Here is a 27,470-nt window from a genome sequence, read left to right as displayed (position 1 = left end):
ATCATAAAATAATGCAGAGTCTCCTGCCTGGAGGGAAGATTTGGCTGGATCTGTCTCAGGAGGAAGGGTACACCACCACACAGATACTGCAGATCAGTGTTTCTCAACCTTGGGAACTCTAAGAAGTGTGGACTTCAACTCCCAGAATTCCCCAGCCAGCATGTAACTCCAGGTACCAGACTTCAGGCTTTGGGAAGGATGTGCATTCTGGGAGAGGTAGTCATGATTGTCTTTAAAAGCCAGATTTTTTTGGAGGGAGGTGTCTTCCTGGAAAGCAAGCCTTTCATAATTTTTAAAGTTGAAATTGAATATCTCTAAGCCGCTGGGTGAAGGGCAGTGCCTGCATTTTTCAATTTAAAAATAATTTATTTTACAAAGGGACATGCCCCACAGTCCCCAGTGGCTCTGGGCAGCTTACAGTAGAAAGACATAAACCCGCAGCATTCCTGAGATTTGATGGACTTTGGAATGTAATGTGGTATTTGCAAAAAGACGGCCTCGAGCTGAGCTCGACTTTTTTCTTGATAGCAATGAGTTCTTTGCTTACCACTGCCTTCTTCTGATTTTTTTTTTGAGGGGGGTTGTTTTGTTTTTTGCACTTCCCAGTCTAGCCTACTATCCTGGGGGTTTCCTGGTGGCGTCCCATCCAGGGACTGAACAGGTCCGATCCTTGCTCAGCACTTTTGAGATTGGCTGGATGCTTCATCCTGCTGAACAGCAAGCAGGATGTAAATATCCCCAGAGAGGGACCAGCACTTTGAACAAGTTTATCCTGGATCCAAGAAGGATGCAATTAATCAAGAGCTTTCTGTGTGCTTAACACAGCTCTCAATACTGCTGGTGGTTTCTGGAAGTTCCTGTTACATGATTCCAGGAGGTGATCCTTCTTTTATTTCCGATAAGCTGCCCTCGGCTTAATATCTGTAAAAAGACCGCGTGAATGTAACACAGCAAGTTTATTACCTGGGAGAAATTTAGTAACGGGGATCAGACACTCTCTTCCATCGGAGCACAAATTGCTTATAATTGGAGGCTATCTCCTGCTGCTGCTCATGCTGCAATAAACCGACTGCTTCAGCTGAATGTTGTGTCTGTCTGCAGGTTGAACAAACGCTTGGGGAAATTTATGGGAGGTTTCTCCTGCAATGAAGCACCACTGTTTGTGCAGTTCGGTCTATTTCTGATGTCCAGCCTCGAAGGCCATCACTTCTTAAGGGGACTAAATCAAGGGCACCAAAGAGGATGTTTCAGGGGGCGGTGGGGCAGGGACCGCACATGGGCCTGGCCAGGGGACTAAGGCCCGCCAAAGGTGACCCACGTCCTGCAGGAGTTGCTTTGGAGGAAATGGGATTGTGGAGCTGCGGTGGAATGGCATTCCTCTGGGGAGGGCAAGACTGGCCGTCTGGATGTTGAAAGCGGGCTCTGAACTGCATGATCTTCTTGCAAGTCCTGCTTGGGGCACCAGCACCACTGCAGTGCAACACCTTCCATGGAGCGGCCTTCTTGCAAAAAAAAGGGGGGGTAGGGAGTAGGAAGATGGCATTTTGGAACGCTTGCCTCTGGGCCCCAGGACCCCACCCAGGCAGGGGAATTTCAGCAGGGCGAGGGAGAAGCCCAAATGCTTGGGTGGGCAGCTGTGCCAAACCCTTGCTAGAACGATGCATTTCTCACAAGCGCAGTGTTTTTCAACCTTGGCGACTCTAAGATGGGCGGACTTCAACGCCCAGAATTCCCCAGCCAGCAAGGGCTTGATGTTTCTGTCTTTGGGGTAGTTTTTTTTTTTTTTTAAATTTCTCAGTCAGTCTACAGCCCGGGAGTCTGTGCCCGGGTCTGGGGCCCCGAACATGTGAATGGTCCAGTTTCTTGGTTATATTAACAACTATGCACTGCTTGCTTGGTGGCCATGTATATTTATTCTGTAATTTAATTGTTTTAATTTAAATTGTTTTTATAGTTTTTATTGGTGTAAGCCACTCTGAGTCACTTGCTGAGAAGGGCGGCTGTAGAAATTAAAAAAAAAAAAAATCTCCTAGTGGCCTCCCACCCCAACACTAACAGGTTGGCCAGCCCTGCCTAGACTTTTGAGAAATACCCCCAACGCACCACCCCGTCTCAAAGGCAGGAGACATGTACCCTTTTTTCCTGATTTCTCCTTTCCTCTCCCTCACCCCACCCTCCCATTGCACCACTCTGGCATCTTCTGGGCTCTTTTAAATTAAAAAAAAATCATTTTAATATATATATGTTAAAAAAGATAACAGGGTGCTGTCTTTGGTCCCAAAAAGGCATTTGAACCCCATCAAGTGAAAAGAAAACCAGGGATGCAGGTGACAGAATAAACTGTATCGGGCTGAGGACTGGCATCCATTAGGTGAGTGTGCCCACAGCATGGTTTCAACACTCCCCGTGGGTTTACAGTCCACTCTCACGTGCCCACCAGCCGCCTGGCAGGAGGAATGAGAACAAGTTCACACAATCGCACCAGGCCCAGCCAGCTTTGGAAACAAAATGTCTTTATTAGAAATATTAGGCAGACCCTGCTCTAACTGCTTCAATAATGTTAATCTCTTGTGTGTTTTTGCTTTAAATAAAAACTTGGTTGTAGCCACCCAGGCTTGACCAGACTTGCCGCACAGAGTCCATACATTCTGGTGTGCTCTTGGTTCAAATCTGCCGTTTCCATCCTTTACTGGACAGAGATGCAAATTCTCGGAGATGCAAATTTGTACTTGAGGGCAAACTTCCAGCCCGTGTCAAGAAAAACCCGGTTGAGGAAAAGGGGGGGGGGGGGAGAGAGAGCACATCTGGCAAAAGTTGGCACATGCGCAAGTTCTTTTTTTTTTAAGGGGGCAAAGGAAGAAAAACTCAGAAACCACGAAGAAAAGAACAATGAAAATCAACCCGGTGGCTCTGTGGCTTGTTGCCGCAGCGTAGAAATCAAGTGGCGCTTCAGAAAAGCCGTTAACACCCGGGACGCCAACATTTCTGGGCTCATTGTGCGCCAGGAGCAGTTCGGGAGCGCCTTGCGCAGGACTGGTGTGCTGCTGAATGCATTTTGTTGGGAAAATCCACGGGAACCCGTGGAATCCAGAGGGTGTGGTCAAAGAAGTCGAGACGGGATCACTGCGCACACAAAAAAGGCAGAGCTTCAATTGCGCTGTTTTGTCACCATCTCGACTTTTTTGACCATACCCTGTGGTCTCCCAATGAGAACCATGCAGACAAGGGATCGAACTAGTGACCCATTGGAGAATGGAGAGGCCTGAAGCTATGGCTGAATGCAGGGGTGTCTGCCATTGGGGGTCAAAAAAGTCAAGATGGCAGCCATGACCGTGCAATTGGACCCCTGCCCCGTTTTGCACTGCACTGCAAGTAAAAAAGGCGCAGGGCTTCAATTGCAGGGTGGGGTCGCCATCTTGACTTTTTTGCCCCCCCAGGGATGCCCCGATGCGTTGTGAGGAGTGAGCGTATCCCAACTTGACAGCGTCACGATGCACTTCTGGATCTGGGTGTGCTAAACACCCACACAATCCCTGAAGAAAGTTTTGCACACACACACACAGCACATACCCTAAGTTCAGACTGGGGAGGAGGTAGTAGTGAAAAGACAAAAATAACTATTTATTGTTATAGCCGCCCCGAGCCTTTCGGAGGGGCAGCTATAAAAATCTAATAAATGAAATAATAATAAATTTAGTGACCGAGGAGGAGGGGGGGGAGCTCTCCCAGGACCAGCCAGCTTGTGTAACCGTGGTTTAGCGCCTACAACCCTGGAAATTAACCATGGCTTCTTCTTGTCTCCTTGGAAGAACCAACATTCCCTGATTTTCCCACTTGCCCAGAACAAGATGAGGCTTGCTGTGGCCTAGGAACGAGGGGCAGAGAGAGCGCAAAGGCTGAGCCCTCCTGCAGGATGGTGACCCCGGGAATCTGGGGGCCACAGAGAGGCAGTTTAGCCCAGCCCTGGGGATGTGAATCCTGCACTTGTCTTATAGCATTCTCTTAAGGTTCTAGTCCTCAACAGATGGGAGCAGGAAGAGCCGGCCTCAATTGGGAAGTGAAGGCATCCAGTGAAAGGCAAGACGGCATTTCCCGAGGCTGCCAGCGAAGACCCTTCCCTGGAGATCTTCCAACTGAGGCTGGAGAGCCATCTATCCAAAATGCTTTGGAGGGGTGGACTAGATGACTTTGGAGGACTCTTCCATTCTGAGGTTCTTTCGGACAAGCGAGGGAAACTCAACCAGACACTCCTGGAAAAAGTGAGTGTGGAGCAATTTCGCAGTCCCCGTACCCCTCTGGCTCTACCTTTCCCAACCAGACAGGCGTTTCTTGGGGGGCCATGCTCCTCCTTCCTCAGGGCATGTGCAAATTCCCTCCTTTGCTTCTCTCCGGGTGGCTACTCTGCTCACCGGACCCTTCTCTGAGCTCTTCCTTTCCCAGAGTTGCCAAAGCTTGCCTTTCTGGCACGTCCAACCATGGACGGTCATCCTCAAACCCTCTCAACTTCAACCGTGTTCTCTCTTGCGTCCTCCATCTCTTACAATCCTCTCCCTGCACAAGCCCCCCGCAAAGGCTGGGAGGGAAGTCACATTCCTTGAGTCCCCGCTGGCTCCTGCGTCAACCCTGCCCCATTGGCACCCTGCTGCCACCCAACATCCTGGAGCATTTGCCAGCCACACAGAGCTAGCCTTCCCACTCCTGGGATCTGCTGCACCCGTTGACTTGCAATGCCCATTGTTTGCTATGGCAGCTGCCCACTTGGGAGGATGGTGGCCATCCGGAGAACCGGCCCGTGGGATTTGCTCTGCCTCATTTCAGACAAGCCGGCTCCCCCAACGGTGTCGCCAGTGGCGTTTCCCAAGGACCTCCGCCCAGTCAGCCCTTCAGTCCTGCCTGCTGTGCGCATCTTCAGCATCCATTACAAGCCGTTTGGGACCCTGGCACAGGATGGGCACTGTGCAGAGCCCCTCCCCCCCACTGGCTGCAGATCTGCTGCACAGATCCCTCGCCTGCCCCACAGATCCTCCCTCAACAATGGAGGGGAGCCCCCCGTTCTCGGTTCGGGAACTGCCTGTGTGGCTGGATTGGATGCCAACTTGGTGGGTGCAGCAGGGTTTCCAACCACGGCTTCTCCTTTGGCTCTCTTCCAAGCCAGCAACAGGGGTGTTGGGGAGGGGGCTGAGTGATTGCAAGGCCTCGCTGAGACCACCTTCTTGGGATGGCCAGGATCCCTCGCTTGGGCTCCTGTTCCCTTCTGCAGGTGATCTCGGCTGGCGTGGCAGGACCCACATTAACATTTCCTCACAAACAGGGCAAGGCCCCCATCCCATCACCAGGAGCTTCCAGGGGTCCCCCAGAGGGTTGTGCCTGTCTATGGCCTGGGCCCCCCCTGCCATGTTTTACTTGGCAGGGAGTGGAGAACCCAAGCCACCCCACGCATTTACATTCAGCCCACGCGCCACCTTTGACCACCTTTGGTAGTCCCCGGCTATTTCGAGGTCCCACCCATTTGGAGACGCCGGTCGTGGCGGCCACGGGCGGGACCCTCTGCCTCGGCTCGAGTCTAAGGCTCCTGTTGAGACGATGTCACACAGCCGTCCCTGAAGGGTGCTGAAAAGTGGCCGAGGGTCCCTTGGTTGACTCAACCACCTCAATCCCTTCAGACAGTCGCAGTGCGCTCAGCCAGACACGGCCGTAAATCAGCCAGATGCTTGTTGACAAGGCTGAAGGTTGGCTGAGCCGCTGTTCTCTCGGATGGAGGGCATCGGGCTCCTCCGCTCCTAATTTACAGGGACTTTAGGACTTGGCAACATCTTTGGAATTGCTCCCGGGCTCTTACCAGTTGCACGCTTGGTAGGTGTTCAGCGTGCAACGCATTGGCCCATCTCTTCACCGGTGGCCTGCAAAGGACAAGCTCAGCCAGCCGAATTTCTGTCTGGTGGAATGCAGCCATGGACAGCAGAGGAGCCCGGCTGGTGAAAAAATGTGGCAACCGTAGGGTTTCAGACCCCTGCCCCTCTGCCCCCCCCGCCCCACCGGTCTTCCCGTGACTCAAGATCTACAAAGCCTCTCTCTCCACTCAACAATTGCACAACAAGGAGAATTTGTCACAGCCGGAAAGTGACCCCAGGCCTTGCCTGGGTCTGAGATCCCCTGCTCCATTTTCTTGGCACCCAAGGGAGAGAGGCCACCGCTGAGGGGGGGCTCCAGATCGGGGCAATGAATCATCTCAAGGTGAGGATGGAGCCTGCCACAAGCCGTGCCCACGACTCACTCCCGATCCAACGCGGAGGTGGCCTTGGGCCCTGGCGGCTGGCATTCGGAGACGGTCTCCGTATGGCTGGGATGGACGCTCCTGCGCTTCTACAGAGTTTCCAGCTCCTGGTGGCCGTTAACTTTTTTCAAAATGAGGACGAGGCCATGCTGGGGGAGACCCACAAGGGACAAGGCAAAAGAGGAGCCTGCCGGGGCACATGGTTTTGTGGGGGAGAAGAAGACAGCAGGAATGGTTTTGATGCTGAGTGATCTGCAGGAGCCCTTGTGCCCCACGGTTGGGCCCTCGGCCTCGAGTGTCTTTTTGGCACGGTCGGGCGTTTTGCCCTTGTAAATGTTTCCAGCGGAGAAGGCCCCCGCCCTGCCACCTGGCGCACCGTGGCAACTGGCAGGGGCCATCCTTTGCTGAGTGGGAATCAACTGAGGAAGGGGTTCTTCTAAAGTGATTGAGTGCTTTGGGTGGTGTTTCTTCAAGGGCCCCTCCTCCTCCTCCTCCTCCTCGGCCAGCCTCAAGTCTCAAAGTATTTGTAGATCTGGGCCACGTACTGCATGACGCTTTGCCAGTCCGGACGATCGGTGTACATGATTGCACTCAGCTCCTGGGGGAGGGAAGGAGACAGGATAAGAAGGGAGCAGAGGATCAGCGGAGGGGAACCCAGCCGAGCCTTTCCCTTTATTGTTCTCCTGCAGACGTTTCGTTGCCAGGCTAGGCAACGTCTTCAGTGCAAAGAGGGAGTGGGCGCTCAAGATGTGGCCTAGCCTGGCAACGAAACGTCTGCAAGAAAACAACCAGGCCCAGAGAGCACCCAGGACGCCACAGTTCAACCCTGAGCTGCAAATATTCTCTCCGATTGGTACCTTTCCCTTTACTCCATGGGCTAATCTTTCCCTCTCTGGTCCCTTTCCAGATGAGTGGACTTCCAACTCCCAGAATTCCCAGCGAGAACAGCCCCATGGGGAATTCTGGGAGCCAAAGTCAACACTTCAGGAAGGCAGAATTTAGTCTGACAGAAGGATGGCCGCCCCGCTGATTGATCGATAGACACATAGAGCAAGGGCCAGAAAGCTGAATATGAAAGAACTTGAAAATAAATGGAGGGCGTTCAGCAAAAATAACTGCTGGATTGGAAAAAAAGCTGAAAGAGAACCCCAACAGGGCTTTACTGAGCCTCCGCATCACTTGGCGCAGATCAAGGGCTGCCAACACTGATCGGAAGCCCTCTTCCCTGGTGGTGTTTCCTTCCTGTCTTCTGATGCTTCCTGACACTTCTGCGAAGGCCCAAGTGTGAGATGAGAGCCATTCTGATCTTGGCCAATGGCCCAGGCTGGATATTCCTCCTCTGAGCCCTGCCAAGCGTGCCAGCTGCCCTCCCCCACCACTCCGGGAGCGCCCAAAAGCCGAAGGCAGGCATGGCAGCCATTTAATCATGCTGGCACAGCCTCTGCAGAGCACAAGGTAGCCAGGCCGACTCCTATCCAACGCTCTGAAGTAGTGAAGTGTGGAATAAGAAGAATTTTTAAAAGGGGGGGGGCAAGGAAAAAGGGATCCAAGATTCTCCTTAGGGGAGACTTGGGGGGAAAAAAATGACTTTGGTTCACGCGGTTGTGGGAAAACCTGACAATTGCATGATTGTGTGTACCGTATAGAAAGCCAGTTTGGTGTCGTGGTCAAGGAATCAGGCTAGGAACTGGGAAACCATGAGTTCGAGTCCCACCTGAGGCATGAAGCCAGTGGGTGACCTTGGGCCAGCCACCCTAGGAAGGAAGCAACGGCAAACCCCTCCTGAAACGTTGCCAGGAAAACTGCAGGGACTTGTCCAGCCAGTCTCCGAGAATCAGACTTGACTGAATAGATTTTTTTTTAAACGTACATATGCATGGGTATATGTGTGTGTGAGTGTGTGAGTGTGTGTATTCATATATTTCAGTCATCTGTGGCTTGGAGTTTGAGTGGGTGATACGGATTTTTTTTTGGTGCATATATTTTTATAGACAAAGTTGAGGTTAAACTCACAGCCAGATGGGAGACCTGCAGACTGGAAGGGTGGGAAAATGAAAGGGGACCTTGTGGGTGTCCCCACTGGACCGCCCCAACTCTCAGTAATCTCCCAGCCTGCTTCCCACCGCTCCCAATTAGATTCTCCTTCAAAGGTTTGACAAAACTGCCTTGAAGACAACAACCCTCTTTTAGTATTAGCCCCCTCCCGCTTGAAACTGACATTTGGAGGTAGACTGCTTCTCAGCGTGGAGGCTCTACACAGCCACCCAGAGAACAAGCTGGAGACTTTTCCTTCTTGACGTCTGCAAAATGCATTTCTCTGATGTGCAAAGTTCCCGCAGGAGACTCCTGGGGAATTCATAGGTGGGGGAAGAGATCTTTTTTAAAAATGTACCAAAATAAGTCTCTTTTGCTTTTTTTTTTTTAATGGCCCAGTGTGTTTAAGCACACAAATTGTGAGAAACAACAGTTTGGAAAGCTTTCCCCTTGGTACCAAGGCTTTGGTGTTTGCAGGGGTTGATCAGCTGCTGATAAAAACTACCCCAAGAACAGATAATGGCCAGACTTCGCTCCCTAATCCCCCAAAAAGAGAATTTCTCTCCAAGTCCATAAGCTATGCTTTTTTGGTTGGTTTTAGCGTGCAAACGTGTTCTGTTCTGTGTTGCCAACTGCCCTGCACTTTATGTGGTTGGTTGGTATGCTCGTTGGTTAATGGAAGGCACTTTCTAAAAGTTGTAAAACTGATGTGCAATCAATAGGGGGAAAAAAGAGGCCGTCTGGTAAGAACCGCATTGACTGCTGCAAAATGTCTGCATCTGTGTATACATACCAGGAGTGGAAAAATCCACCCGCCCGCTTGTAAAGGAACAGATAGGGGAAAGTGTGATTGTTTAATTGAGAAAGAAGTACAGAGGCTGGAAGTGTTAGAGTTAGTATAGGCAGTCCTTGTTTAACAACCACAATTGGGACCAGAATTTCAGTCGCTAAGTGAAGCGGTCATTAAGCAAATTGAACCCAATTTGACAACCTTTATTGCAGCGGTCGTTAAGCAAATCACTGCAGCCATTAAGCAAACTATGTGGTTGTTAAGCAAATCACGTGGTTCCCCATTGATTTTGCTTGCCAGAAGCCAGCTAGGAACGTCAAAAATGGTGATGACGTGACCACGTGATGCTGCGATGGTCATAAATGTGAACTGGTTGCCAAGCACCCAAATCATGATCATGTGACTGCGGGGATGCTGTGACAGTTGTAAATGTGAGTACCAGTTGTCAGTCGGTTTTTTCAGCACCACCGTAAGTCTGAACCATCACTAAATGAATGGTCATTAAGTGAGGACTGCCTGTAAGTGCTTCCTTTGAAGGCATCTTGGTTTGGTGGTGACCTCTGAAGGTGGGAGTGTGCAGGCCAGAACCTGGTGCCGATTAAAGGGCACTGAATTCACACAAAGCCTCAACTGGCTTCTGGGATCTAAGCAACGCCCATCCTGGCCCATCCTTCCCTGATGGACAGCCTCTAGATATGCTGGAATGCAGCCCCCATCTTCTTCAGCTGGCATGGGTCATGCTGGCAGGGGACAATGGGAGCCCCAGTCCCAGCACGTTAGGGAAAATACCTGAGCGACTTGGGGTCAACCTCTAGCAATGCCGCTGGGAGTCGGCCTTGCCTTTCCACCAATTTGGAGCCCCTCTTTGGAGCCCCCCTTCCCATCTCTGCCCTGCATCCCTTATTCTTCCCCTCCCCAGGAAAATAAAGCCACACACAGACTTACCAAACTGGGTTTGATTCCAACGCTTTCAGCTGCTTGGAAGGCAAGGAGGAGATTCCTTTTCTGTGGAAAAGAAAAAAAAACGGGTAGATCAAGGAACACCACCTACTTTTAAAGGCTTTTAAAATAAATGTGTTTTTTAAAAAAGCATCAGCATGGAAGGAGGCCCTCATTCTTCTGTCAGCCTGACCAGCTGCCATCTCCAAGCCTCGCCAGAAGTTTTGAATGCTGGGGGTGATGCAGCAAACAGGATCTCCTCTGGGGTGGCCTGGCATGAAGCCCCCCAGGGCTGGCTGACTCACCCGCCCTTTAAACAAACCATAAAGACGTTACTTATATTAATTGCACAACAGGCTGGCTGACTTGCTGTGATTAGTCCTTTTACTGAAATCCATTTTGAGCAACGGGCTGTAGAAACTGGTGGGCCATTTGGGGGGCCTCCTGGTGAGCAGGTGACAGCCACGGCTAGGGGGACCTTGGCACAGAGCCGTCTTGTGTGCCAATTGTGCCCTTTCCTGGACTGGGAGGCCTTGCTGATGCTCACTCACGCCTTGGCCACTTCCTGGTTGGATTACCGCAATGCGCTTTACATGGGGCTGCCCTTGAAGACCACTCGGAAGTTACAGCTGGTCCAGAATGCGGTGGCGCGCACCGTTTTGGGTATTCATAGGTTTGCCCAAGCTACACCTCTGTTGCATGAGCTGCACCAGCTCCCAGTTTCCTTCCGGGTGCAATTCCAGGTGCTGGTTATCACCTTTAAAGCCCTACATGGCACAGGGCCAGGTTATTTGCAGGACCGCCTCTTCCTAAGAACAGCTAAAAAAAGAATATTTTTGTTTTTGGTCAATGGTTTTACTGTTTTATTGTTTTATGGTTGTTTTATAGTTACTGGCTTTACTGTTGTTGTGAGCCACCCAGAGTTGCTAAAGGTGGGCGGCCATATGAAAATTTAAGTAAGTAAATAAACTGCCTTGGTGGTGCATGTGTAAATTCATTATTGAAACATTTAAATAAACAGTGAGACAAAACAGCCACTTCTGGAGGGAAGCCTCCAACCCGGGTGGCCAAAGTAGATGTTAATGTGAAATGCCCATTTGCTTTTAATTTTAAAATTAAAAATAACATCAGGCAAGGGAAAGATGGGGGTGGGGGAGAGGGTAGATTTAAAAAACTTGCATTTGCAGTGCTATCTGGTGCCACAGTGGGGGGAATCTTCTCCCAAGGCAAACAGCAGCCTCAATAGAGGAGTTAACAGGAGGAAGGAGGAAGGAAAAGTTAAACATTTCCAATCACCTGTACTTTTTCTAGTCTCCAACCACAGGCTGGATAATCTAAACAGCCTGCATGGAAATTCCCAAGAGACATTTAAGTTTCCTCCGTCTTCCTTGTTCGGTTGCCAATGGGGCAAAAGAAAAAATAAAGAAGGAGAACGTATTTGGCAAAATGCAACGGAGTTAGAAAAAATAAAGAAGGAAAACGTATTTGGCAAAATGCAATGGAGTTAGTTCCCAATGCATACCAAGCAGAGTGGCCATCTGGAGGGAGGGGAGACAGCGGCACCAAAATATATCATTCTAAAACAGAACTTCTAGTTTTTGCTCACTTTGCCCTTTTATAGATCCCCCTCTTCCTCAAATTTTCTGGGGGGCTAAGGGTGGGCTCCCATTGCTACAGGGCAGGTTTTAGGCATTGGGATGGCCTGGTTCAGCAACCCAGAATTGCTGAAAGCAGTCCCAGTAAATGGTAGATGCCAAGTGATTTACATCTCCATAGAATAGGGATTGGCAGGTATTCCAGGAGACGTTGAGAAAATCTGTAGGTCTTTTGGTAGATATAGTAAGAGGTGAGCTGGCTGGGGAATTCTGGGAGTTGAAGTCCACACACCTTAAAGTTGCCAAGTTTAAGAAATGGAAAAAGGAGGAATTCCCTCATCTTGTTTTCAACTTGGAATGAATTATAACTAATAATTATTATATTATTATTATAAGATAATATTAAATTGTTTTATAATTATATAATATTATATAATAATATAATATTAAATTGTTTTATGAGATTTTAATGAGATTTTGCGATGGATTTTACTGTAAACCGCCCAGAGTCCCTCTTTTGGGGGAGATGGGCGGTGGCTAAATTTGAGCAATAAATAAATAAATAAACAAATGATTATAAATAAGATAATTAAGATAATAATATAATAATAATATGATAGATAAATATTATCTTATAATAGATAATAATAAGGATAGAAAGCCTCAGAGGCTGTAGATCTCTGGGTAAAGAGGACTGCAAAAAAAAAAAGGGGGACGGTGGCACATATTTCTTGCCCCTTCAGTGTCCTGTGAGAATTGCATCAAAATTCTCCTTTAAAAGCAGCTAAAAGCAAATTATCCTTAAATCAAAGGCGAATGGTTAGGAAAACACCCAGGATAAATGTTCAGCATGGCCTTGGCACAAAATATCAGAAGCGCTTTGGAAGGGCAGAATTCCCTAGAGAAAAATCCATCGATCCGAACATGGGTTCCTTGGCCTGGGCAGCAATAATATCTAAAGTTTTTAACATTCCTCATTTGGCTTTCCTGCAACCCTGGAGGCAGCTTTTGATATATTTTTTTAACTTGTGTGCATATATTATCTCTCAAGTTTATTAATGCATGTAGGAATTTATTTATATCGTTCTTATCTTGCTGTTCCTCCAGAGATTCAGGGTGGCTGACAGCGAAGACAGGCCATAGATCAGCCAGTTAAAATAGTCCTTCCCACCCGTTAGTCCAGTCACAGACCGTAGAAACTATAATAATATTACTGGGAAACATAAAGATAACAATAAATAAAGGCCGGATAGAAAAAAAAAAAAAAATCCAGGAAAACTGCCAATGCCATCAATTTGCAGATGTTTTATGTTCTCACTTCACTCTTTTAATTTTCTCTTTCCTTGTCTATCACTCAGAGATGTGAGACTATAATCATCCCAGGTTCCCAGTTGGTACAGCCAATGGTTGTGCTGACTTAGGGTGATGGGAGATATACAGGTAGTCCTTCCTTAACAACCATTCATTTAGTGACGCTTCAGACTTATGACAGTGCTGGAAAACCCGACTTACGACTGGTCCTCACACTTATGACCATTGCAGCATCCCCGCGGCCATTTTCGACCTTCCCAGCTGGCTTCCGGCAAGCAAAATCAGTGAAGAACAGCGTGATTTGCTTGACAACCACATGGCCCACTTAATGCCTGTGGTGATTTGCTTAACGACCACCGCAAAAAAGGTCATAAAATCAGGTTGGATTCATTTAATGACCACTTCGCTTAGCAATCAACATTCTGGTCGCAATTGTGGTCATTAAGTGAGGACTATCTGTAGTTTGTACATTTTGAGGGGAGGATGCTAATTTGGGAAAGGCCGATAGAACTATTTGGGGGAGTGATGTGAGAAAAAGAGGAAGAAAGGGGACTTCATGAAAATAAACCTTCTGAGTAGGTAGCCACAGCTCAAATCCCTTGAAGCCAGTGCAAAGTAGCACGCCCCTCTCCTCAAAGGAAGCAGGGGAGCAAAGACGAATTAAAAACAAGATTTATATATAACTTACTAACTGCTTGCTTATTTATCTATTTATTTAGGTGCTGGTTTTTAATGCTTTTTATAGCTTTTATTGTCGTTAATAACCCCCCCCCCCAGGTTACGATGCACAAGATGGACAGCCTTATCAATCCTTTAAATAAATAATAAACACACATGCAAGTGATTTGCAGTACATCTATCTGTGTGCCGGTAGGAGCCGAAAATGACTTGGTGGCCCATAATCAAGGAATCCCTCGATCACCTGCAGTGACTGCAGCAATGATGTCAAATGTGCCTGCGTTCTCTGGCACGTGATAACTGCCACATCTCTCCAGATTAGGTGCTGAACTGACGGTATTTTCAGCAGTACTAAATTTAACCTGGGAAGGGATTTACTTATTTGAAATAATGCTGTTCCACACGCTGCCTCCATTAAAAACATCCCATTTCAACCAACTTTCCAAAAGAGAAACGTTAACCCGTAAGTTACGCTGGCCGTTTCCCTTCGCGGCGCATTTGGGGACTTGGGTTGAACCGACTTCCTCTAATTCTTTATTTGCAGGATCACCGTGGAGAAGACCCTGTTTCAAGTCACACATGGTGCTTCTGCCTGATCTCAGCCCACAGAGATCCAGATACTGGGGGAAGCACTTCTCACAAAATGCAGGTAGTCCTTGCTTAATGACCATAATAGAGGCCAGAATTTTGGTTGCTAAGTGAAGCGGTCATTAAATTAATCTGACCCGTAAATCGGGTCACCATTTCAAATCACCATGGTCATTAAGCAAACCACATGGTCGTTAAGCAAATCACGTGGTTACCCATTGATTTTGCTTCCCAGAAACTGGCCGGGAAGGTTGAAAATGGTTATCAGATGACCATGGGATGCGGTGATGGTCATAAATGCAAACTGGTTGCCATGTGTCCAAATTGTGATCAAGTGACTGTGAGGATGCTGCAATGGTCGTAAGTGTGAGGACTGGTCGTAAGTCAGTTTTTCCAGCACCGTGGTAAGTCTGAACCATCACTAAGTGAATGGTTGTTAAGCAAGGACTACCTGTATGACCATTTAATCATAATTATTCTCCTCGCTTTCTTTCCTTTTACAAAGCAGCTCAGGACTGCTGTACAGGAAGTATGAAAACGTTCAGAAATAGACTATCTGCTTCTATTCCCTCTATGCGTGGGTTATTCCTCACTGCTGAAAAATGTATCCGGATGAGGTTGTAAAATCTTTTAACCAAGTGTTAGTTGTAGGTCTATAAACCACCCAGAGTTATAACGGGCGGCATATCAGCCAACAAATAAATAATGGACATTTATTAATAATAATACACTGAACTAGATGATAGGGTAGAAAATCAATACCCCTGCAACAAGGGTGAAGAAATTAAGAATTTGGGCTTCCACGCTATTTGCATATCAAAAAATGAATTTTATTATTATTACTATTTATTAAATGTGGATGCCACCCAACTCCCAGCAACTCTTTAGAATTCAGAATGACTTTTCAACGTTAGATTTCCCTTTCAATTTAAGTTAACAAATTAGCGTTTTAAATGAAAACTTCGATTTCATTATTTGTTTGTACAACTGAGAACGTTACTGGAATGTAAAACAGGTAGTCCTTGCTTAACAACCATTCATTTAGCGACCATCCAGAGTTACCACAGCACTGAAAAAACTGACTTATGGCTGTTCCTCGCACTTACAACCATTGCTGCATCCCCGTGGTCACGTGATCATGATTTGGGTGCTTGGCAACCGTTGCGCATTTATGACAGTTGCAGCGTCCCATAGCTACATGATCACCATTTTCAACCTTCCCAGCCAGCTTCTGATAAGCAAAATCAATAGGGAAGGGTGATGATTCGTTTAACGACCACATGGTTTGCTGAACAGCCATGTGGTTTGCTTAACAACCGCCGCAAAAATGGTTGTAAAATCAGGTCCGGATTCGCTTAATGACCACACCACTCAGTGACCTAAATTCCAGTCCCAATTGTGGTCATTAAGCAAGGACCACCTGTAGATGGACTATGCTTACTAATTTACATTCCTCTTAAAAAAAGGAGAGAAGAAGAAGGAGGCATGAGAATCAAACCACCCCAGAAGCCCGAACAGGCGGCTAGTCCACAAGCATTATTCACCTCCCGTTTCCTTGCACGGTTGGCAGTCCCTTCGCCCTCCACTAGGGGGCACGCTTAGGAAGAGCCCCCTTGCTCGCAGCCCTTAGAGGAGCAGGTAGGAACTCACCTTGTCTTGGCTGTTGAGCTCCTGATAAGGGATGTGAGCTGGCAGGTAGGTGTGGAGGAGGGCGCAGAAGGCCAAGCCGTCACTCCAGCTGCTGCTGAAGTTGGTGACCTCGATGTTCTGCGGAGGCAAGAAGAGGGAGGAACAGCTTGGCCCCTGAAACGCAGCAAGGCCACCTGGCTGCGGGGTCTCGCCTTCGCAAAGCTATTTTGGGGGCCTGCGAGCGGGCGGCAGTGCAGCGGCCATTGGCTGGACATTCATCCCCTTTTGCGCGTGGCTCAGAAGTCAGGCAGAATCGGTACAAGGCAGAGCCCAAGTCTGTTGGAGGATCAACGTCCCTGTCTGCCTGCTGAATTTTTTTTTACAAATGCATGAAAAGGGGGAAGTTAGAAATCCCTCCCTCCCTCCCTCCCTCCCTCCCTCCCTCTTTCTTTCTTTCTTTCTTTCTTTCTTTCTTTCTTTTTCTTTCTTTCTTTCTTTCTTACATTCTTTCTTGTTTTTTGACATTTGAATTGTTGTCAAATTTGCTTTGTTTATCTGCTTCTTTTCTTTACTGACAGGTACAAAAAAAATTAAGTAAAAACAGAGACTTTAACCCTATGTAATCAGCCTAAGACTGAACCCTGTATTGTACAACAAATACCTTCACACGATCTGCAATGTCTTTTTTAACATTACATTCAATGTTTTTTAACGTTCTGTTCAATTTTGAATGGAAAAGCCCAATAATCTTACGCTCCTTAACACAGACATCCTAAATTGTAATTAATATTGATGTAATACTTCTTTTTTGAATCCCCAGTAGTCTAAGTTATCTAAACATTGGAGCATTAATAATCTACAGTCAATACTGCACAAATATCACTGCATTGACGCAGTATAAGGTACTAAGATTTACAACATAATTAAAAAAAAATATATTCCCTTAATGGGAATTCCCTGCATGGAACAAAGGCCTTATTGACAAGACAATCCTTCCCAAGATTACAATTCCAATAAAATAAGAATGGGGCTGAGTTTCTGCGCCCCTGCATGGCAGAAACAGCTCCAGGACAACACAATCCATCAACTCGCAATCAGTGGCAAGAAAATGAAATAAAAGGCCCTTCCGGGACACGTGTTCCCACAAGATCAATGCCATCCCCTCCCGGGAAAATTAAGATTGCGGACCTCAGATGGGCATGAGGACGCCAACGATTCGGGGCATGGCATCAAGCGGGTTGGGGGCGGGGGAACGGCTCTGCTACCTCCAGGCCCTCATCTCAATTGCTGGCCACCCTAATTCTATTAAAGCGCTTGGCGGAGATTGGATTAGTTTGCCTTGGCACTTTCTCAAAATCAGGAGAGGAACAAACAGTCACTCAATATTGTTGTGTGCCAACCCGGGGCAAGTGAAAACGAGACTTCCCGCATGCAGCTCTGGATCAAAGGGGGCGAAAGGTGGTGCGGTGGCCCCACCCCACATTCTGGGTCCTGGCGGGAACCCCGTGGTGTCTTTTCGGCTGCTGGGTTTCAGCTGGCCCCTCGGGAGTCGGAGGAGATCTCCCTGCTTCAATTTTTGCTGCCCTCCAGATTTATGAGTTCGGGAGGATGTGAGACTAGCCTGGGCGAGGCCCAGCTTGGTGCTGTGCTCCATTTCTCACCAAATGGCCCACCAGAAGCCTCTGGGGGGCTCGAAGGCAAGAGGCAGGCCCCTCCTGATTCTCTCGGAACGGTGTTTCATTTATGTATTTAGCATATTTATACAGCCGCCCATCTCACAAACTCTGGACTGGGTGGCGTACAACACGACAGTTAAAAACTCCCTAACCATCTACAAGCAATCAAAAATAAATAAAATACAGGTAGTTCCTGGATTAAGAATGCCCAGGGTTAAGACAACCCATAGTTAAGAACTATGCAAAATTCGATGGTTTGAGTTAATTACACAACACTGCTTATACAGTATTATACAACAATACTGTTCCGGCTTATGTGCAAATTCAGCTTAAGGATAGACCTTGGGAACGGAACTTGTTCTTAACCCAAGGACTACCTGTAAACGCATAAAATAAACAAATAAAACCCAAGAGAGCGAGAGAACAAACATCATTCAATCTCCTAGAGCCCCCTTGGAAGAAATTTGGAAGAAAGCTGGCCCGGCGTAGGGGGCAGTGCTGAATCTTCAAGACCCACAACCCTTGGCTAGACCTCTCCTCTCCGAATTGATCCTGTTCTGGAGTCACCCCCAAACCTTGGGGCAACAAATCCCACAGCTTAGTCACAGGCCCCGTCAAGACATCCCACAGCCCTTGGAAAAACTGAGGCAGGTTTACACACGGTGCTAAACCATAACGCAATGTGTTTGGTGACAGCTCGGTGTGACATATGAACCCAGCCACTGGATTTGGAGAACGCAGCATCGCAGGACTTTTACTGGAATGCGACTAGCTCAAGAAACGACAGGTAGTCCTCGCTGAACAACCATTCATTTAGTGATGGTTCAGACTTACAATGGTGCTGAAAAAAAAAAGATTTACGACTAGTCCTCACACTTATGACCATCACAGCATCCCCTCGGTCACGTGATCGCCATTTTCGACCTTCCTGGCCAGCTTCTGGCAAGCCAAATCAATGGGGAACCACGTGATTCACTTAATGACCACAGGGTTCACTTAACACCCACGGTGATTTGCCTAACGATTGCCACAAAAAAGATCGTAACATCGTGTTGGGTTCACTTCATGACTGCTTCACTTAGCAACCGAAATTCCAGTCCCAATTGTGGTTGTTAAGTGAGGACTACCTGTAGTGACTGCCAAGGAGGGCCTGCCAAGGAGGGCAGATGGAGATACAGGCTTGCAACCAATGCTTGGAGGCACGAGTGCACTGCACAGTTGTGGGCTGCTGAACTGGAAAGGCACAGATCCTGGGGGTCCGGCACGTGCCTCTGAAGGAATGGGAGTGTTTGCAAGGCCTCTTGTCTGAGCTGCCGTGGCATGAAAGACCAATGGAGGAGAAAGCGGGGGAGCATTGGCCAAGGCGGAAGTCACGGAGACGCATCCAAGTTGGCGAGGGGGCCTGCACAATGCGAGGAGGACCTCTGTCTAGCCTTGCATCCTGTCAACCCCACATCCAGGAGGCATTTGAGGAAGGGGAAGATGGGAAGGCACGCGGTGGTGAGGGGGGGCCTGGCAGACGTCAGCAGTGACCTTGGAGGAGGCTGAAGATCTGAGGCACGTCAAGGAGAGTTATGGGACACCAGGAAATTCAGGAAGAAAAGGAGAAGCAGACAGCAGCGAGTCCTTTCGGGGGGTGGGAGAGTTGGAGTCAGTGTGGCCAAAGGGCTGGCAGAGCAGCCAAAAGTCCCTCCAGGCCAGCATCCTGTTTCCCACAGTGGCCAACCGGCAGACTCCAGCCAGCTCCTAAGCAAGTTGAGAAGACAAGGTCCTCCCAGCATGGTTATCCTCAGCAACTACGACTCACTTTCCCGGAGGGACAGCAAAGGGTCTGCGGGACACCACTGCCCATAGTTTCTACTTCGGCTAAGGCCAAAAACAAAAGCTTTCATCCTTCTCTGAATTTAAAAGGCAAGACAGTTTCTCCTAGAAACTCTGGGAGATCCAGATATATCAGCTAGGGATGCAGTGCTAGTTCCTCGGGTTCTTAAAGGAGCTGCCCGCCCCGTCTTGGCTACCGGCCCATAACAGTCCAGGTGGCCGAAGTCACAGCGCGATGGATGACGATCATCTCTGAAGCGCTGAACGTAACTCTGAAAATATTTGCGCGATGTTCGGCGGCCGGTAGCCCAGACAGCAGGCCTGCAACGATGGTTGAGAGGGAAAAGAAAGTGAGGGAAGAACAGCTGTAATTTAGCCTCGACTGGTTTTGCTCAGATCGATGTTTCCTCTGGGTTACGTTCTTAAGGCCTTGCTGGTTTTTAATCAGAATTCATTCTAAGCATAATGTTCTCCAGCAGGTTATCCTCCAGAGGTGTCAAGACTACCAGTTCCAGCTGCTGGGATTTAGCTCCGAAACTGTTTCCCTGTGGGGCAGCCACAGGAGAGAGACTAAAAATTCAGATCAAAGGTTAAAGACCAGTGCATTGAAGCATCCGCACCTGCAATTGTACTCAGCAGCAACCCATGCCCAGGGCAACCCATGTATCATGGCATCTTGTTGGCAGCCTACATTTGGCACCAAATGCAATTCCCAGACGCCCCTGAAGGGCAGCGCCAAATACAGCCCGTTGCAGTAGTCAAGATGGGTTGTAATCAAGACACAGGTAATTCCGGCTGCCGGCCACTCCCTACGACCACCTTTTTCCTTGGTGGAAAACCAGGAGGGCAACCCAACACACAACAAAAAATGACCAAGTCTGGCTTGATGTCATGCACAAAGCCTGTTAAGATCTGCCAAAACCAGACCACGATGAGAACAGCAATATAATGGGGCCTCGACTATGATTTCCCAAACTTTTGGCAAGAATCTTTTCACCTCCTGGGATTTGGGAGGGGACATTTGTTCTTTTCTGAAAGAAAGCACCCCGGTCTCTGAGCAGCAGAATCAGGTTTTTGATCCGTTTCTCAAAGGGGCGGCGGGTTTGGCGGAGAGAAATGATCTCATTCTCATGCTTGCCAGCTCCGGCATGGTGACGCCAGGCTAAATTACTCTCGGGCAGCTGAAGATGACACCGTCAGCAGCTCTTTGTCAGAAAATCTCCACGGAGAATTATGTGGACAGGGAACACGGACCTCCAGATCAAACCGTTCCCATCAGGATGGAACTGAACTCCAGGGCTGTTTGTTTCTGCATCCTTTTCTGTCCCGGCCTCTTTCCACGCACCCCATAATGGGAACGTTCACCTGAGGCCAGGAGCAGGTGTAATGATTGCCTAAACCCAAATACTCAGTCTCACAAGCTCGGGCTTAAAGATAACTGATTTATTAAAGGAATAGTATGCAAATACAGAGAAAGCTGAGAATGAGCAAAAGCGCGCCAAATACAAACTTAAAAGCCTTGCTTGTGGGCAGGTCCCGCCCCTTCGCCCGTCAGGGCGCTCCCCCTCCCAGGTGCTGAATGCCGTTAGACGCGCCTGGGAACGTAACCTTGAACAGGAGCGCAAACCCAAACATGCATTCCAAGTTCTCAAAACAAGGGAGTGCAACAGAATGGAAAAATCCCGGGTGAAGGGATACGGAACAGAGAATGACATGTGAAACGTTACAATGTTAACCAGACATTAGAATGGGAACATGACATATTGCCCCTCCAAAAGAAATCAGGGAGCTGGCTTGTCAGGATAGGCAGAGTGAAATTGGGCTACGAGACGAGGAGAATGCACGTCCGGAGCAGCAACCCATTCAGGATGAGGGAAATGTTTCCAGCGAACGAGGTATTGTAGAGTAGAGCGCTGGCGTCTGGAATCGAGAATAGATGCCACCTCGAAGTGCTGCTGGTTGTCTATCATGAGGGGAGGTGGAGGAGTGGGTTGCGGATGCCAACGGTCCGATGACAGGCAGGGTTTGAGTAAGCTACAATGGAAAACAGGATGTAAACGTTTAAGGTTGTGAGGTAAGTCAAGTTTAAACGTAACAGGGTTGAGCTGAGCAACAATTGGAAAAGGACCGACAAATTTAGGACCAAGTTTTTTAGAGGGTTGTGGGGACTTGATAAATTTAGTTGATAAGTAGACTTTATCCCCGACTGCAAAGGATGGTTCTGGGGAACGCTTGGCATCAGCATGGCGTTTATAGGTAGCTTGGGCATGGTGGAGAGCGAGTAGAATATTAGACCATGAGTCTTTGAGAGAGTCTGCCCAGCCAGCGAGGGTGGCTGGGAGTGGTTGAGGATGAGGAAGTTCAGGAATAGGAACAAAGTCACGTCCAAAAACTGTTTTAAAGGGAACCTGACCAGTGGTTTGATGAATGGAATTGTTGTAAGCGACCTCAGCAAATGGGAGTAGATCGACCCAGTTGTCTTGTTGGTAGTTAACAAAAGCTCTGAGGTATTGTTCTAATGTAGAATTAACCGCCTCTGTAGATCCGTCCGTTTCCGGATGCCAAGCAGTAGAAAGTGATTGTTTCGTACCCAAAAGTTTTAAAAATGCCCGCCAAAATTGTGACGTAAATTGTGTGCCTCTGTCACTCACCAAACGGGCGGGGATACCGTGGAGGCGGTACACGTGGATGAGGAAGAGGCGTGCCAGCTGTTGTGCGGTGGGGATAGAAGCGCATGGGATAAAGTGGGCTTGTTTGGAGAAAAAGTCTTTGACGACCCAAATGACAGTTTTGCGTTGACTAGGGGGTAGATCAACGATAAAATCCATGGAGATATCTTGCCAAGGGACAGACGGAGTGGCCACGGGTTGAAGGAGACCCTGGGGCTTGCCCGGTTTGCGCTTGATCGCCGCACATACAGGGCACGCAGTGACATATTCCTTTAAGTCCTTGAGTAAAGTGGGCCACCAGAATTGGCGGCGAACGAGGTGCAAAGTTTTTACGTAGCCGAAATGCCCCGCTAGTTTGTCATCGTGGCAGCGCTGGAGTATGGTTTTTCGCATTGCTTCGGGTACATAGAGACGATCGTTGCGCCAGGCAAGATCATCGGTGAAAGTTAACATGTGTCTGTTGGTTTGTAACCAAGTATCAGTTTTAAGGTGGGAGAGCAACTGTTGTTGCAAACCGGAGGGAATTGACAAGGGAGGCGAGCCGCTGGACGGCGGAGCGGCTGGAGGCGGAGTCGATTGTGCTCGGGTCTGGCTGCGAGTCACCGCTGCCAGACTTAATTGTTTGTCGGTCCAGACGGTGCCTTGGACCGTTGGCCCTGGGCCAGCATCTTGGGGTCTACGTGAGAGTGCATCAGCCAAAAAGTTTTTCTTGCCTGGTATAAATTTAAGAGTGAAGTCAAAGCGGCTGAAGAACTCAGCCCAGCGCAGCTGTTTTGGACTGAGTTTTCGGCTGGTGCTTAGAGCTTCCAGGTTTTTATGGTCAGTCCAGACCTCAAAAGGGTTGGAAGTACCTTCCAATAGGTGTCGCCATGTCTCTAAAGCCGTTTTTACCGCAAAAGCCTCCTTTTCCCAAACGTGCCATCGTCTCTCTGTTTCGGTGAATTTGCGAGAGAGGTAGGCACAGGGTTTTAATTCGCCAGATTGGTCAGATTGTAACAAGATTGCGCCGATGGAAAAATCAGAAGCATCGACCTGTACCACGAAGGGTTTAGAGGGGTTTGGATGCTGTAAAATTGGTTCTGTGGTAAAAAGTTGTTTGAGCGTTTCAAACGCTTGCTGACAGGCTGGAGTCCATTTAAGGAGCGCGCCTGGGTTCTTCGAACGTCGCGTATCCCCCTGTCCTTTGGTTTTTAATAGTTCCGTAAGGGGGAGGGCGATTTCTGCAAAATTTTGGGCGAATGCCCGATAGAAATTAGAGAATCCAAGGAAACTTTGTAATTGTCTCCTGGTACGAGGAGGTTCCCATGCCACTATAGCTTCTACTTTTGCAGGGTCCATTTCAATGCCCTGAGCTGAAATTCGGTAACCTAGGTAATCAATTTGCGATTGATGAAACGCACATTTTGACAGTTTTGCGTACAACTGTGCTTTTTCCAATTTAGCCAATACTTGACGCACCAAGTGGATATGTTCTGACATGGTTTCAGTATAAATCAATACATCATCCAAATATACCAGTACCCCTTTAAATAGGTGGTCATGCAAGACCTCATTGATTAACTGCATAAAAACCCCGGGTGCCCCAGATAAACCAAAAGGTAAGACTTTATATTGGAAAGCCCCAAGAGGACAGTTAAATGCTGTTTTCCACTCATCCCCTTTCCTTATGCGGATGCGAAAATAAGCTTCTCTCAAATCCAGTTTTGAGAAGATTTTGCCTCTGGCCAGATGTGATAACATATCTTTGATCAGGGGCAAAGGATATTTATTTAATATTGAGACCGCATTGAGCCCGCGGAAATCGGTACAGAGTCTTAAGGACCCATCCTTTTTTGGCCGAAATAGGACAGGAGCTCCTACCGGGGAATTTGCCGGCTCAATGAAACCCCTAGCCAGGTTTTTGTCAATGAACTCCCTTAGCGTGGTAAGCTCTTTGGGAGACATGGGGTATATTTTTGGGTGAGGCAATTTTACATTTGGTAAAAATTCAATGGCACAGTCCGTTTTTCGGTGGGGTGGCAAGCGATCCGCTTCTTTTTCCCCAAATACTTCAGCAAAATCCTGATACTGATTGGGTAGTCCTTCAAGAGGGTGAAGCGTTTGCACAGTGGTATACGCTACCCCCCCACCCTCCATGTCTTCCAGTAAGTCCTTTTCGGGTACTTTGTAAAATCCATCTGCAAACGTTACAGTTCTATGGAGCCAGTTGATGAAAGGGTTTTGTTGCACAAACCAAGGCATTCCCAGGATTACCAGAGGGCCCCCCACTGGAGCTACCACAAATGGCAGCTTTTCTTGATGGGAGCCCATCTGCAAAGCGACCAGTCCCGTGGAAAGATTGACTGGTTTCCCTCCCGCCATAGTTCCATCCAACTGGGTGAAAATCATGGGTCTTGCCAAAGGGAACGTGGGCAGTTCGAGAGCTGCTACCACGTCAGGGTGCATTAGGGAACGGGAGCAACCCGAGTCTAGCATAGCCCATACTTCCACAGTTTTGGTTTTTGAGCTCAGTTTAACTTTAACAGTCAGTGTGGGGAAGTTTCCACTCACCGAATCATGGTTACGCCCGGTTTCTTCCACCTGCCCTAGGGCGCCCTTCAGGGCAGGTGGTAGGCTTTTCCCGCCGGCTGCTCGAATTGCAACTCTTCCTCCTCTTCTCCGAAGGATAGGTCGGGGGGGTCCAGTTCTGCGAGGGCCGCCTTCAGTTTTCGCGGTGGAGCAGGAGCAGGCATCTTTACCGTGGGTTTCGTCTGTCGTTCCTCAGGACGGCGTCTCGGGCACGACGTGGCTCGATGCCCGTCTTTCCCACATCTGAGGCACTGACCCTTGGAGAACCGTTGCTCCCTCTCCTCTTCCCAGGTTTTCGGTTTGGGGCGGCTGGCAAGTCCAGATGTGCGCGCTCCTCTAGCAAGACGTGTTTGTCTAAGCTCTTTGGTATGGGCGTAGGTTCGTAGGGCATTTTCTGCGCTTCCCGCCAACTGAATCCACCCATATAACGTTTTGGGATCGTCTCTGCCTAGCGCCCATCGAAGGATTTCGGGTTCTAGCCCCTGCTTGAACAATTCGATGATTGTTGGCTCAGACCAGTCTTCCACTTTTCCTGCTAAAGCTTTAAACTCCAACGCATATTTAGCAACTGAGAGGGACCCTTGGTAGAGTTTGCGCAGGTCATTTTTGGCCGTTTCTTGGGCTAGGGGGTCTTCGAAATGCTCCTTGAGTGCCCACAAGAATTCATCGAAGTCCTCTAACTCAGTTGCCTCAGCTTGGCATAGTTGCACATACCAATCCGCTGCCCTTCCTCTCAGCTTGTTGGCAATGAAATTGACCTTGCCATGTTCAGACTGAAAGTTCCGACCCCAATCTTCTATATAATGCTTGGCATTCGTAATAAAGAAGGAGAGCGTTGCGGGATCCCCATCAAACTTCACTCCAAATGGTGGGAAGGTTCTTACCGGCTCAGCTGGCTGTGGCGGTGCCGCGAATGACAGCGTACGCCGAGCCCCCACAAGTGGTCGATCCCTAGGGGGTCTTGCCTCTCGCTCTCCCCTTTGATGGGCTGATCGAGTCTTACTTCTCCCCCGGGTCGACAGGGTGCTGTGCCTGGGGTACTGTGACGGCTCTTCCTCCCAATCCTCCGGGGTGGGCTCTGCCACTCTGGGCTGATCCTCTCTGGGTAGATCCTTGAGGATCGTCACTATTAAATCCATTTTATCTTCCAATGCCCTCATACGGGCCGGAGTGACCGGCTCCTCCGGGGGTTGGTTGGTTATCACCACCTTCGGTGACAAGGGGACTTCGTGCTCCCAGGCCAATTGGGGAGACCCCCTCCCCGTGGTTCTTTCCATAACAGATCTCTGTTCACTCCTGAGACTCTCCTGTATGGATGTCAGCAGCTCGTCCAATTGGGTATCTCGCAACTCCCGACGTGCTGCTCTTTGCGCTCTCGAGGTTAGCGCTGGCCGGCTTTTGGCCACCTCCCGCTCCTCTTCGCCTCCCTCACATACGCGAAGTTGAGGTTCGGTCATCGCTGGCGTTCCCTCTTATCCAAGGATTGGATGGGGCCAGCGGAAAATGGAAAAATGATTCTCAGCTTTATGTAATGATTGCCTAAACCCAAATACTCAGTCTCATAAGCTCGGGCTTAAAGATAACTGATTTATTAAAGGAATAGTATGCAAATACAGAGAAAGCTGAGAATGAGCAAAAGCGCGCCAAATACAAACTTAAAAGCCTTGCTTGTGGGCAGGTCCCGCCCCTTCGCCCGTCAGGGCGCTCCCCCTCCCAGGTGCTGAATGCCGTTAGACGCGCCTGGGAACGTAACCTTGAACAGGAGCGCAAACCCAAACATGCATTCCAAGTTCTCAAAACAAGGGAGTGCAACAGAATGGAAAAATCCCGGGTGAAGGGATACGGAACAGAGAATGACATGTGAAACGTTACAATGTTAACCAGACATTAGAATGGGAACATGACAGCAGGGGTGTCCACCTGTTCACCATCAAAGCTCCCCCTGTTTTACCTGCAGGTGCTGGAGAGATTTGGAAAAAAAGGCTCTCCGAAGCTTGGCTGGAGGGAAAGAAGACAGGGCCGTTTTCAAATGTGCCGCTTGTTAGAAATGGGTTCTTTCTGGGCGGATGACCCCCGAGGATGCTTTGAATTAAAAATCAAACCAGTGCAGGCAAAGAAGGATTCCCATGGCAGGTTGAAGGCACGGCTGGGATGGGAAAGCTCACTTCGAGCTCTCCGTCTGACCTGAAGCTCAGCAGATGATCACGGCCCCCTTGCCCTTCCTCACAAGGTCACTGTACTAATTAAAATTTTACTCCAACTGGTAGTCCTTGCTTAACGACCACAATTGGGACCGGAATTTCGGTTGCTAAGCGAAGGGGTCATTAAGCAAATCTGACCCGACTTTACAACCTTTTTTGCGGCGGTTGTTAAGCAAATCACCGTGGCTGTTAAGCGAGCCATGTGGTTGTTAAACGAATCATGCAGTCCCTCACTGATTTTGCTTGCCAGAAGCTGGCCGGGAATTAACACCTAATAAAGATAGTCACAGTCCACAGGGCACGTTGAAAGGACAGTGGAAGAAAGTGGAAGATGCAGAAGGATCCACAAGGGTGCACTACCCCTCCTATATCACTTGGCATCCATGCCCGACCTGGCACTGCCTCCCCTAACCTGGCACCATCTAGATGGGCTGCCTCTTCCAGAATTCCCAGGCAGCACAAATACACATTGCAGTTCCGGGACTGGAGTTGCAAAAGGCTGGGCTGGGGAAAGTGTTAAAACGGGATAAATACCATTCACAGTCTTCTTGGACAGGCAGATGCCACAGCGCTAAGCGGATTAATCAGCAATGCTTTGGCTGTTTTACAAATCTTTCCTCTCTGAGCCGAAGCAGTTAAAGAATGCCTCTCTTTCCTAAGGACAGTGATTAGAGCAGTGTTTCTCAACCTTGGCAAC

General features: G+C 48.7%; 1 protein-coding gene across 2 annotated transcripts in view; it reads right to left on the bottom strand.

The window, feature by feature from the left end:
* Window positions 1-6,484: 6,484 nt before the first annotated feature.
* The window catches only part of SPECC1 (sperm antigen with calponin homology and coiled-coil domains 1), a 125,467-nt gene continuing 104,481 nt past the window's right edge, over window positions 6,485-27,470 (bottom strand). For both annotated transcript variants that reach the window (XM_063295768.1, XM_063295775.1), the window contains 3 exons: window positions 15,860-15,976; window positions 10,044-10,103; window positions 6,485-6,872 (listed from right to left, as the gene is read on the bottom strand). In XM_063295768.1, coding sequence (XP_063151838.1) covers window positions 6,783-6,872; window positions 10,044-10,103; window positions 15,860-15,976 — 267 coding nt within the window. In that variant the 3' untranslated portion in view covers window positions 6,485-6,782. The remainder of the gene's footprint in view (window positions 6,873-10,043; window positions 10,104-15,859; window positions 15,977-27,470) is intronic.

This window comes from Candoia aspera, chromosome 1 (genome assembly GCF_035149785.1).
Source record: "Candoia aspera isolate rCanAsp1 chromosome 1, rCanAsp1.hap2, whole genome shotgun sequence".
NCBI lineage: Eukaryota > Metazoa > Chordata > Lepidosauria > Squamata > Boidae > Candoia > Candoia aspera.
Note: the sequence above shows the minus strand (reverse complement) of the source record. Positions and strands in the feature narration are given on the sequence as shown.